This window comes from Pelobates fuscus, chromosome 5 (assembly GCF_036172605.1).
Source record: "Pelobates fuscus isolate aPelFus1 chromosome 5, aPelFus1.pri, whole genome shotgun sequence".
Classification (NCBI taxonomy): domain Eukaryota; kingdom Metazoa; phylum Chordata; class Amphibia; order Anura; family Pelobatidae; genus Pelobates; species Pelobates fuscus.
This window is the reverse complement of record NC_086321.1, coordinates 56,235,725-56,248,804: the sequence shown is the minus strand read 5'-3', so window position 1 is coordinate 56,248,804 and position 13,080 is coordinate 56,235,725. Positions and strand designations below refer to the sequence as shown.

The window sequence follows — 13,080 nt, the reverse complement described above, 5'->3', positions numbered from 1 at the left end:
GAGCAGCCATTTTGCTTGGTTGCAAACCATTTCCCTGTATTCATTTTGCTACTAGTTTAAATTTTTTTTTTTTTAGATTTTATTTCATCTTGCAGTAATAAATACATCTAGATGTCAAATGACTTGTCTCTCTTTGTATTATAGTACAACAGTCTGCACAAAACACTATTTACAGTCCATCTTACTGAAACTTGGGCGATTGAGCAAACCACATGAAAAGAAAATTACAAAGTGAGAATTAAATCTTTTATTAGTGTATTCACATATTCGGCAATTGCAACACGCACAAAGCTTAGGTCTTAAGTTCACAAGTTCTACCAATACACCAATCTACTGGTAAAACTAGTTCACAAATGTTAAATGCTTTGCCAATTTTTATTTTATTTTTTTTGTTGTTGTTTGTTTTGTTTTCTTCATGGTTTGGCCTACCAGATTTACTTTCCCAACACAGTTTTGGAATTGCCTCTATGCACTAAACCAGGGAGAGACATTATGGAGCTTTCCAGTTGCTGTGAGTCTACAACTCTGATTATACACAAGTACGTTTTCCACTATGACCATTGCTAGAGTTTGCAGTAATACAACAGCTGAAGAGCTACCCATTGGCTACCCCTGCACTAAACTATATGGCATACAAAAATCATCACAATTTTTGCCAAATGATGAAACGCCCTAACACTGGCCATGTTTTTGTTCTCAAAGCCAACAAGTTTCACTAGCTGTACTTACAAAGTACACAACTAGTGTAATAGATACAACCAAGGGGATAGAGTCGAAGAAGAAAAGGCAATCTTGCCACTGCCACAATTATAAAAGAATGACAGACAGCTAAAGAAGAAAATGGTTAGTAAGATGTACATTTGTTTTAGTCAGAGTACCCTTTCTAAACAACCTTTGCCCCCACCCTCGCTAAACATGGACATCTGTAGAATATGATTCTAAATATTTTTATAGGGTGCAAATGTAGTGTCCAAGTGTTGACAATAACACGCACTTAAAAAATTAAAACAATTTCCACCTCAAAACTCAACCTTATTTGTATAAAAACAATGAAAAGGGGCTGGGGTGCTTTCAAATTGGCATACACACTGTGTGACAAGATGGCCTGCTTTTGAAAAGACACTATAGAATAATTATTTGATGCAAATTAATTCCAGTCCAAAAATGGATAATTGGGATGCATTAAGGGTCCCTGGTTGCTAGGAAAAGACGTGTAAGGAAAGTCAGTTTTACCTTAGCAAGCATTTGCACCATTAGGGCACATTAATAAAAAAGCAAGAGGTCACAGGAGGGCGAAATACAAATATACTATGGGAAACAATAATGGAAAAAAAAAAAAACTTAAATCGAGGTTTGCAACTAAGATAAAGAAGCAGGAATATTCTATTTAGGGAATGGGTGAGGGCTGGGAGACTTGTTGCCCTCAAGCAGTTACTAGAAGTCTCATTAAGCTAAGGAGCATGGAACTCAAGGTTCAACAACAGCAAGAAGGCCACATGCTGCCTGACCAATGAACAGCTGGAGAACACTATACATGACACTTACATAAGGAGTACTCATGTTATTGTTAAACCATTTGGACACTCAATTATATGCCCAATAATACACCATTACACGTCCTTAAAATGTCCCTTCCCCAGTAAGGAGTCATTTTATTTTTACACTAAGATTTCATCTACTTTCATTAGAGTATCAGAAACAGAATCCAACAAGGTGCTTTAGTTGATGGGACCTCAAGTGCTGTTTTTCACTTTCTTTTGGATTGTAAACAGTTCATGGGGACCACACACAATTACTATGACAGACAAGCTGTATTAAGTCTGTAGCTGGGACTTCAGATTGAACCCATAGGTTACACATAGAGGGAGGGGGTCATTAGGACATGCTTGAACAGCGGACTGATGGAGAGCCCATCTGAGTCAAGACTTTGTCCAACCACTGCAGAGGTCCATTCAGGTGAAGTTCGATCCAGCAAGGAGTGCTTGTAACCGTTTGCCGCCTGGAAAATTGGAGAAAAGGAAAAATAAATAGGGAGGAAGTTGTAAACTAGGAAGAAAATAAATACCTTCATTTTTTAATTTGTTTTGCTGAATGTTATTTTAAACATTTGCAGCCAGATAAAGATTTCACATTTAGAATAATAACTTCAGATAAGTTATATTGGAAATAATTTGCTATATATTAAATGAATACATAGATGGATAATGATGAAATTATTGCAAGGTAAGCCATCTACAGTTTAATAAGTTAAATCACTCATGTTTGGAGGACAACTATTGGATTAAAAAGCTTTCTGAACTTTGCAGAGATAACATGCCTATTTTCACAGCAAATATGTTATAAAATATCTAAAGATCATTTTTTTCCCGCTTCATGGAATTAATTTACCAAAAATATAAACATTGCATGAACGTCTCATGATATCACAAATTGATATACATGCCAAATAATCTTTGATCTCTAATGTACCTTATCTTTTTAGCTCTGCATGCTGACAGACATTCTATTAAAAGGGCTTTAATTCGAGGTCACAAATACATAGATAAATTCTCATTAATTGTAAAAAAAAAAAAAAAAAATGTTTAACAAATGGGAAAACAAAGAAACTACAATGCCACATAAGAGACAAGGCTATTTAAGTTTCTATAGATAGAATTTTCATAGATGGATTCTTACACTTGATACGTACCACGGTCATAAAATCTCCCAAATTATGCTCAGTTACATGTTCTGAGTAAAACAATATGCCCAATGTATGACCTAGACACTATTTTATGAAGTTACAGTGCTGTAAAAGAGACATGACAAGTTCAGTTTTTTAAAGTGTGATTTTTTATGGAGGGTTTTGATGCGTCCGTGTCCCACTTTGGAGCACTGAAGCAGGCTACATATTCCAACTACACCATGAAGGCATATAATTTCTTAAAGAAGACATCCCAGGCATATTTTGAACCTTAGCGTGTGATCATTTTTTCACTAGCTTATACCAAGTGTAGAGGTAATAAGCATTTTTTCTGGCTTTTTGACACACAGTGAGTTTGCACAGTATATTATGTGTGCTACAGCGGTATAATACTTCATATGTTGCTCAGCTATGTCGTCTTACTACAACAATACCCCCACGTATGTACCTTTGCCAGGTATATATGTGGATGGTGAAGGGACACATTTGAGACGTAGCCATTTTTTTCTTCTTTTTTTTTCTAACTTTGAAGTTTTACGCCGTGTCCATGCTCCATTTTTGAGTAGTTTAGCTGGTTTGTTATTCCAACTACTCCACAAACGCATACCATTTAAAAAATATATATATATACACCCTGGGATATTTTAAACTTTAGTGTGTGATTATTTTTCCGCTAGTTATTTCCAGGTGTAGTAGTAATGAGCATTTTTTTTTTTTTTTTAAACTTTAAAACCTTTTTTTTTTTTTACACTTAAAATTTTTTATAAACTTTTTTTTTACCTTAACCCTTAACGAGGAGTAAGCAGCAACAAAAGTAAATTCCCCAATTTCCCATAACTCCCACCCACCCCAGCTTGCAAAATATATAATATTAAAATATTTAAATTAATGAAATAAATTAAATTGAAGGGGTAAAAAAAATAATAAAACCACAGTATAATACTGTGGTCTGTATTTTGATCACTGCAGGGAATGGGTTAATTTTTATTAGAACTGGGTAAAGGGGGGGGAGGGGTCCCTTTTTTGAACGTTAACTTTTTTTTTTTTTACAACTTTTGAAAGCTTTTTTGTTAACTTTTTTTTTTAAACGTTAACCCCTCAGCTAGCCTAACACCAAATTCCCAAATTTCCCTATTAGCTTTCACCACCACCCCAGCTAGCTAAATATATAATTTAAAAATATAAAGTCTTTATCGAGCTATGATAGTAGAGCCAATCCGCTGCCGCTCTGTATTAGAAATTGGATTATATTTGAGTGCTCAGACACTGCTTCAGTACTTTTATGCTGTTCCCCTCTGTGTGCTGCAAGTTCCTTAACTAATAATAAGAAAGTATTTAACCAGGAAAGGTACATTCAGATTGCTCTGGTTTCCAAGTACGTCCCGGGAATGTTACTATTGCCCAACATCCAGGATGTTACTATTTCCCAATTTAAGGGTACTCATTTTATCTACCTCGGAAGAATGAAAGGCTGAGTAAACCCTGCCTGGATTTGAACCTGCAACCCACAAGTTTATTTTAACCATAGGCTGCAAAACAATATTAAGTCAATATAAGATTCCTTCTCTAATTTATTGTTAAACATGTGAGCAGCAACACATTTGGAGCTTTCTTTGCCCAGATCACCCTGTATATTAGCATAATGAAGTAAACCTAACAAAAACTTGACAGACCAGTAACGACACAGTAAACTGCTGAAACAAAACTTGCAATAAACTGCAAACAAGCTTGGTATTCACAAAAGTGAATACAGTAAAACAGACCCATGTGGCTTTTTTAAATAAGTTAAGATTGCTGAATCATGTAATAGATAAAGATAGAGAGAGATAAAATTATTTTTAATCTTAAAGGGGTACTGTCAGCAACCATGGAGAGGAAGGGCGAGGTGGTTGCCCAGCAACTTCAGCAGAGAGAAGTCAGACAATAGAATATCTTTGCTCGACTACGTGAGGTGATTATAAACTGCTGCCATATCCTGTACACCAGCACTCAACAACTGCGTAAGTGTGACGTACAAGGTATGGCAGCTGTCACAAACATACAGAAGAACATACAGGTTACATTTTATAACCAGCAAAATACCATTGCCATTGCATTGTTGGCACACCAATACCGATTGGTGGAAACTATACCTGTATTCGGCACCCCAGCCTTTTACAAAGCTCATCCTGATGGTGCACATTCGGGTTAACTGATAAACTGCTTCAAATCCTTGGTTCACAGACTGAGCAAGTAGGGCGGCAAACTCTTGGTTGTTAAAAATCTTCAGGTTGCAGCCTGCAGTAAACAGAGTATATTAGGAAATTAAATGGGATGTGTTTGTTTTAGTCTTGTCTCCAGGAATAATCAAGACCTTTTCTGCTAGGTCATATGGATACATGACTAAATGTAACTTAATTTAAAATCATATACGCACGCATAGACAAACAAGGCAGTGCAAAACAATCTCAGAATATCACAAGCCCCGCATTTAAGGCTGGAGGAATAGACCAGAGGTTTCTGGAGCACTTTTGGGTTAAACATTTTACATTTTAGATAGCACCTAGGATCTCCAGGCATAATAGTGACTTCATTTAGATGACGTGATTATGGTGCGTGGAATTTTTCTTAAAATTTTAACATTACATTTTTTTATTTTTTTTTTAAATGGAAAGTGTTCTAAAACCTTTCGCAGGTAGAACATTTTATTTTTATTTATATACACACACACACACACACACATACACAAATATATAAAACAAACACACACACACACACACACACACGTTGTCTGGTTCCTCAAACTTGTTATAAAATAGTGTACACCTGTATATTAATACAATCCCTGCGTGACTTTCCTTTCCAGGGAAACATAAGCAGTGGTATTTTTGCTAAGCAGATGCCCGTTACCCATTAAAAACTTGCAATTTTCTTTAAGCAATATCAGTGGTACCGTACCCCTTTCTTATCATTTGAGTAATAAAACCACTTCATTTAGTCATACCATGCAGGCATGCACTACTGGCTCACACTGTATAAGTCAGCCAGCCTCCTTTCCTGCCACACATGGCCTTCCATATAACTATTCTGAAGGCAAAATGGTGATGCATTACTTTCTCATAGGACTTGGGGGGAGTATTGGGATAAACTGAAAATGCAGAGTATAAACAGAAATGTTGTGTAACACTGACCTGGAGGAATCTTGCATACTGTGGCAGGATGCCAACCATACCGCTGGTTACAGTTTGGACTCTGAACAAATATAGCACTATCACTTAGGCACTCTGCAAAAACCTCTCCTCCAATGTAATACAGTCGCACTCCCCTTCCTATAAAATAAAGATAGAAACTGATTTTAAACACATTTATTAAAAGCATACTTATACAAAAAGCAGTATTGACATCCCCCCTTCCCCCACCACTGCAAGTTCTAGTGCTCAGGGAAGCAAAGGTTGCCAAAGAGGGGTTTGAAGCTGTACAGTTACCTTGATTTCCATCTTAACATAAGCACTGGGGGTTTTGTTTTTTTAAGTCCCAGTGTCACTGCAATTTATATTACAGAAGTTGTTTGATCATCAAATTATTTGAAATCTTTGTCTGCATTATATTTTAATGCACAATTCTCCCTTGAACATTTTCAGTTCAGTGTGGATGATAACGGATGTTTAGAGTGACTACTAGCAATTGATACCATTTCCAAATATGCTTAATTTCTTACAGCATTAAATTGTGCATTATACAAGTTTTATGTTTTCTATAAACCAGTCACACATTTCTATTTCAAAAGCATATGTAACAATAAATCTGTAAACTCTATTGCTTTCATGTACTTCAGTATGCTTTAGTTTAATATATGATGTCACAACTGAAAAGGAATATGGATTAATCAGTTATGGAGTAGGTGGATCTATAGTGTGATAAATGTAAGTAACACCTATACTTGAGCTGACATTCAATGAATATAATGAACTATTACAAAATGCAATACAAATTGTAACCTGACAAAAACCAATAACTGTCCAAATTATCTCAGCAATTCTTTGTTTCACCACATGTCTGACAAGCACTGGATAAGGGTAAGATTCCTGAGAAAATCTGACAAATAGGTTTCTATATTTGCAAGCTTGTTACTGTTAAATTAAATAGATTTGTAATCTAATTTTCTAATTGGAAAAACAGTATATATTAGGCTGTTCCTTTTTGTGAATTGTTAATAAATAGAAAAGAAGAAAGGAAAATACCTATATGACGCCTAGTCATTTCCACTGTGGCATTACGGTTTACATTCGAGAGTAGACCTAAACAGAACCGCTCCGAATTTGAAGGATCTGTGAATCCATCCACAGTTAGTGAAGGCTGCGACGCATGGAAGGTTTCTCCCACTCGCTGATTAAGTTCATAATATGCTATTGAGCACCAAAATGCGGGCTCCGAATAAGTAACAGGCTGCAAATCTAGAACATCAAAGAAAGAAAAGAAAAAATGAATAATTAAGCTTTAGTTTAGAATATCAGATAAGGTCACATATGATACCAATTTGACTTATAAGCAAGTGCTCCAATTTAAATAAATAGATTTGATTGCAATTCATTTTAACCAGTAAGCGGTCACTCAGACTTGCTATCAAGGGTGAATATTTCCTAATTATTTGAGGCAGAAATATACCTCCCACTCCCCCCCCCCCCCCCAACTAGTGGGTATGCAGGGTTGTGATAATGTTAACCAATCACCATCCCATCATACAGATACTAGATACAGCACTACATACATAAAACACTAGAGTAACTTCTTCCACAAGGCCTTCAAACATCTTCACATATTGCTTTAAAAAGTGTCAAGTCGGGGGAGGTGGAGAAGAGGGGGCTTGCAAGCCTGACGAATGGACGCCATCTCTAACAGCTCTCAAACAACCTACATTAACTAACCGAATATCGTGAAAACGAAGACCCATCCGACTTCCTTACCCCTCCAGCGGGTCTCCCCGAGTCACAACGCATCGATAGATTCCTTTCTCACGCCAAAGCACTCCAAACCGCGGCGCAAGTCTGTGGCCTACTGCACCCCTCTGAGCCTGGGACTGGAGGCACTTCTATGCAGCAACATTACACAGCCCCCCCTGGGAACAGAACCTACAACCTCCCCGACACTGCCGGATTGTCGGACCGCTACAGGTCGCCGCTCCCAAAAACCGACTACCGCGGCCGATGGCAGAGACATAGGGGCTATGCTCAGACAGCCTGCACAGCCCAAGCGGACTACAGCAGTGGACCGGAACAACGAGAACCGGGCACAAGAAGGGCAGGAGGCCACGCCACTCACCCAGGCAAGTCTGCTGCACACACTTGACACCACAGATGGGTCAGCTCCCACAACCAAACAGGACTTGAAAATCCTGCTTAATGATATCCATACACTGTGGGCTGCTGATCTCACGCTGCTGAGAACGGATATACAAGCCATCACGGACCATGTGCAAGCCTCTGAAGAGGACATACTCGATGCCAGAAATGACATCTCAGCCCTTAAAGAGACAGTGCAACAACTCCAAACACACCAAGTCACCATGGCTCACCAAATCTCGGCCCTGGAAGACAGACAGCGCAGGAACCACATTAAAATACGTGGAATCCCCGCTGACGTGACCACAGAACTCCCGCACTATACCCGCAGATTACTTTCCTCTATATTAGCCCACAAAGCCACCAAAAAGTGGTCATCGACGGAGTTTATCGCATCATGGGTGCACTTAAAACATCAACTGGGGTAGCACGAGACGTCATCTTTCGCTGCTTAACCTCGCAAGACAAAAAACAGATCATGATGGCGTTGAGGAATAGGGCACCACTGACTTTCGAAGTCTCATCATTAACCTTTTACCAAGACCTCACAAAAAAACACTCTTGTCTGGCGGAAATCACTGGGGTCAGCCATCTCTCAACTAAGATCTGCGGCCATAACCTACCGCTGGGGAGCTCCAGTTACTCTTGTGGTAACCCACAACGGAACTAATCATACACTCACGTCGATCAAAGGGGCACCGGCCTTTCTAAAAATCACTGGGACTGGCAGAAAGTAATAAGGAACTACAGTCAACCACCCCTAAAGACACCTGGGACCCTACCCGCATCACCCCCTTGTCCCAAGAGCCGGAGGCTCACAGGCAGCTGACACCGGACAACACTCTGGGACTGGGGGCCGACTGGGGGCCCCCTGCCGCCCCCTTGGTTAGGGGTATCATAACGATAAGGAGACATATCTCCCCATAAGCTTTGCTGTATTGCGCCAAGCAAATCTCACCCACACAATCCCCTTTCCAAGCCTCTAGGCAAATCGATATCCCATACACCGGGAGAACTCACGCATCTCTCCACAAACATACATACGCCATCGCACTACTATTCTCGACACAGTCCCTCGAACATCTCTTCCCCACCACATGGGAGCACCTGAGAGCCTACCCTCATCTAATACTTACCACCCTACAACTCCTCTCAGATGAGCTCAAATTGTTAAATCCTGTTATTGTCTATATAAAAAATAAAAAATGCTTTGTTATAGCTTTACCGATGCACACTTCTACTGCCAATGTCAGACGTACCTGTACTGTACTGATAATATCTTTGCTATGCACCATCATAATAAAGAATAAAAAAAAATTCAAAAAGTGTAAAGTCCTGAAATGAAAAGAAAGCTACATTTCACAACCACTACAGCATATTATAGTGCTTATGGGACCAGGAGTCCACAGTCACCATCTGTAGGTAATTTGTCAACCTGTTCACAAACAGTTTGACATCTACCTTACAGTGTTGGGCACAAGCAGTCTTTCTGGTCTCACAAAGCGGAAGCGCATACTTCTCCATGATCACAAAAACTCATACAAAGTGTAAACAGAATGTATTGGCTGAGAATGGCAACTGAAGCTTTGGAGGCATTATAGTGGTCCTTTAATGACAACACATGGAGATTACAAGTGAATACTGTGACATACACTCACCGAGACCATGATTGACTGGAGAAAGTGTACTAGGAGAAAGTTCCGCTGGTGACCCTGTGCAATACAAGAAAAAGATCAATCAGCTGGTCTCTATTGTCCAAGAAGTCTAAGGTGTCTGCTGACTAGGTCCTGATATCTCACAAGTTAGACAACTAAAACACACCAACCTGGAAATGATAAAAACATTTGTGAATTGCTAAGCAGCCGTATGGAGTTAAAGGAGAAAAGTTCATTTTATATTTTTCATACTTAAAAGATTTGCAATATATCGTCTTTACAGATTATTGTTAATACCACTTTTTAGTGCATCTCTTGGCTTATCCTTGCTTTGTGATGGCAGTAATCTTATGTCCTCTTTGGCCAGAACCACAACTTACTCAGTTGGAGTTCATGTGCCAATCGAAAGGTTGAAACTGTAAAACTTTTTTGAGCTGCCCAGCCCCATTATGTCAGGGATCTTGAAAATATTAAGCTCTTCTAATTGATCTGCCTCTTTCTTGGTCAAAAGGCAGGGCATTCAAACAAAGCGGAATTCCAGATGGCCCCCATAGAGAAGGAGCGAGTCAGGATAAGCAATCAGAGTAGTTACTGACTTATAAGAACGCATTACAAAAAAAAAATCACACACACAGAAGATAGAAAGCATGTATAATTTTTAAATAATTAAGAATGCTTAGGGTTTACCCGTAAGACTGAGATCGATGGTATTCCAAACAAATTCTTCCAATTTTTAAAACCAAAGAAATTCCTTATTGTAATGTTGAGTTGCTCTCAGATTTATATTAAAGAATATTTTATATGACCTACAACTTAACCTTGAACTCAAACAGTACACTTGTCTTACAAAACACCTTTACACATGGCACATACAGTACACCCTCCAAATCCCCTTCTGTATTGAATGTATTATCACTATAAACACACAGCAATGTTAACTGGAAATATGCATTGCTGTAAAATATACATAAAGAATTATACTGTAAATAAAAGCAAACCAACATTCAAAGTGCTTGTACTACTTAAATGAAAAACATTTACCACAGCCATGAAAAGCTAGAATTAAGATTTTCAACGTAACAGCTGCATTTATAGCCGCTCTACTATTCTCACTCTTTACAAAAAAAATTCTTGCTGACCCGGCCCTACCTCCAGCTCTTGCCATCAGCAATAGGGACACTTTCAGGATGTCCTGAACCAAAATAAAATCAGTTTCCAAACTAAAGGTTCGTCAGTCACGCATCAATGCTGCTGGAAAACTACATTTGCAGCAGATACTTCTGTGAAGGTCATGAAACCCTTTATCAGAAACTTATGAAATAATGCACCTGGGACAAGGTTATTAGATACTTGCGGCCAAGTGAGTTCAGTAGGTTATTTTTATAACCAACACAAAAGAATATACCATCCAAATGCAACAATTCTTTATATTGGCCAGGCATTGGCATAGTAAGCCATTGTTCAATGGCAAAAATATAGAACTATAAACTAAACCTCACATACAGTCCCTCAAAGGGAATCTACCACTCCGGGGAAAGCAAAGCTGTTACAGGAAACAAGAGTTTGAGGATTGATGTAGATGATGTGCCTCAACCAAGTGCTCCAATTAAGATGGCACATGGATCCCATCCTTGGGTGCCAACCCAACAGTTAAGAACTACTGCTCTAATGAGAATACATTGGTCAAAAACTTTACCTGTGTCCATGCTTTGGTTAATTTGCTGGTCACTAGTTTCTCCATCTTCACTAATGTATCCAGGAGGTGGAGTTTCTAGGGAAACAAAAATGTATGCAGATTAATAGATTCATATTTGCTATACAATGCAAGTATCATCACAAATAAAAAAACTGATATTTGATATTTGATATTGATATATAGAGTCTGAGAATTTTTTTATTTTTTAGAATGTCCCTGATACACCATAACAATGTTAAAACTCTTTATTAGTGTCCTGGAATGCAGACATGACCTATAAATGTTGTTGCAGTATTGTGGGGAGCACTAGAGATGTAAAAGTAAAGAATAATGCACCTTGGCAAGGAAGGCATTTTCTTGCAGAGTTCTGGAGCAAAGAGGAAGGTACGGAGGCAAGTTAAATCTTTCTGAATTTTTCACATTGACGGTGTTAGAATTTCCTTGAAATTCCAACTCAGTTAAAAGATACACTGAGACAAAGTAGGGTCTACTTTGTCTCCGCAGGTTTCCTACGCCGGACACTTCTGGATACTGGGCGGAGCTACCATCACCTAGAAGTGTCAATACACCAGCTGTCACCACGGCTGCAGGAAACAGACTCTTTCTACCAGACTGTAGGGACAAGTTTAGGCAAGTTAAACGCTTTTTTGCATGCTGGCATGTCAAAGCATGAGTTGGCATTTGATATATGTTAAGAGTTGTTGTTGTACATGTTGGGATAACATTTATTGTAGGCTTTGATCCAACCCCAGGCCTAAGCCATAAAATGTAATGACTAGATAACTATCATAAAAAGTATTGGTGCGTATGCTCTGACTTTGTGTTATTCAAAGGACAACATAATTTTTTTTGAATTTGACAATTTTTATTTTGCAATCCAGGGTAAGGGGTACAGAAGGCAAGAGGGAGAAAGGGGTGTACGCGTATATCCATACACAAAATTTCAGCAATGTTTCAATCGGGGGTGGGGGGTACAGAAGGCAAGAGGGGGAGAGGGGGGTTACGCATATATCCATACACAATATTTTCAACAGTGTTAAATCCCTGCATATGGTTAACACTGATACCTTCTATGAGCTCGATTGGGAAACACCATTGGTTGTAATGTCTTAATTTTCAGTGGAGATGAGCCTTTATGTGTTGGTCGTGGGTGGTGTCTGTAGCGAATGGTTCGAGCTCGATATGGGCTTAGGATGTAATGTAGTCTTCAGTGTTGGTGTTGGATATATGGGGGGTTGGTGGGGTCGGGTCATGTGGGAATATGAGGTCCATGTCGTGTACTTGGGGTCGTGTAGTTTCAGTGTAGACGTGTTGTGTGGGGGTGTTATGTAGTTGTAGTGTAGGCTTAGTGTAGGTGTGATGTGTGTGTGGTGTGTGTGCATGTGAGCCAGCTTATGTGTTGCTAGGTTGCCTCCGGTCGTGGGGGCTTTCCATCTTTTGAGGGTGGTTCTCTTGTCGTTTGTTCAGTGTGGTTCGTGTGGTTTGTTTCTGTCCCAGAGATTCCATGCTTCGGTCCAATAAGGATCAGAATGGCTTGATTTCCTTGCCATTGTTTCATAGGTCTTGGACGCTTCTACAGCTGTGATGCATTGGGTGATCGTTGGAGCTTTCGTTTGTTTCCAATTTCTACTGATAGTGGTGAGGGCCGCTATACAGATGTGGTATAGCAGGTATTTAGTGTGCATGTGCCGTGTTTGAGGTAATAATAGTAGTAGGAATATTTCTGGC

At 39.0% G+C, this 13,080-nt stretch overlaps 1 protein-coding gene across 2 annotated transcripts in view; it reads right to left on the bottom strand.

Moving 5' to 3' along the window:
* Window positions 1–232: 232 nt before the first annotated feature.
* SMAD2 (SMAD family member 2) overlaps window positions 233–13,080 on the bottom strand; it is a 67,623-nt gene continuing 54,775 nt past the window's right edge. For both annotated transcript variants that reach the window (XM_063453864.1, XM_063453865.1), the window contains 6 exons: window positions 11,353–11,427; window positions 9,660–9,713; window positions 6,904–7,116; window positions 5,854–5,991; window positions 4,816–4,960; window positions 233–1,999 (listed from right to left, as the gene is read on the bottom strand). In XM_063453864.1, the coding sequence (XP_063309934.1) occupies window positions 1,876–1,999; window positions 4,816–4,960; window positions 5,854–5,991; window positions 6,904–7,116; window positions 9,660–9,713; window positions 11,353–11,427 (749 nt within the window). In that variant the 3' untranslated portion in view covers window positions 233–1,875. The remainder of the gene's footprint in view (window positions 2,000–4,815; window positions 4,961–5,853; window positions 5,992–6,903; window positions 7,117–9,659; window positions 9,714–11,352; window positions 11,428–13,080) is intronic.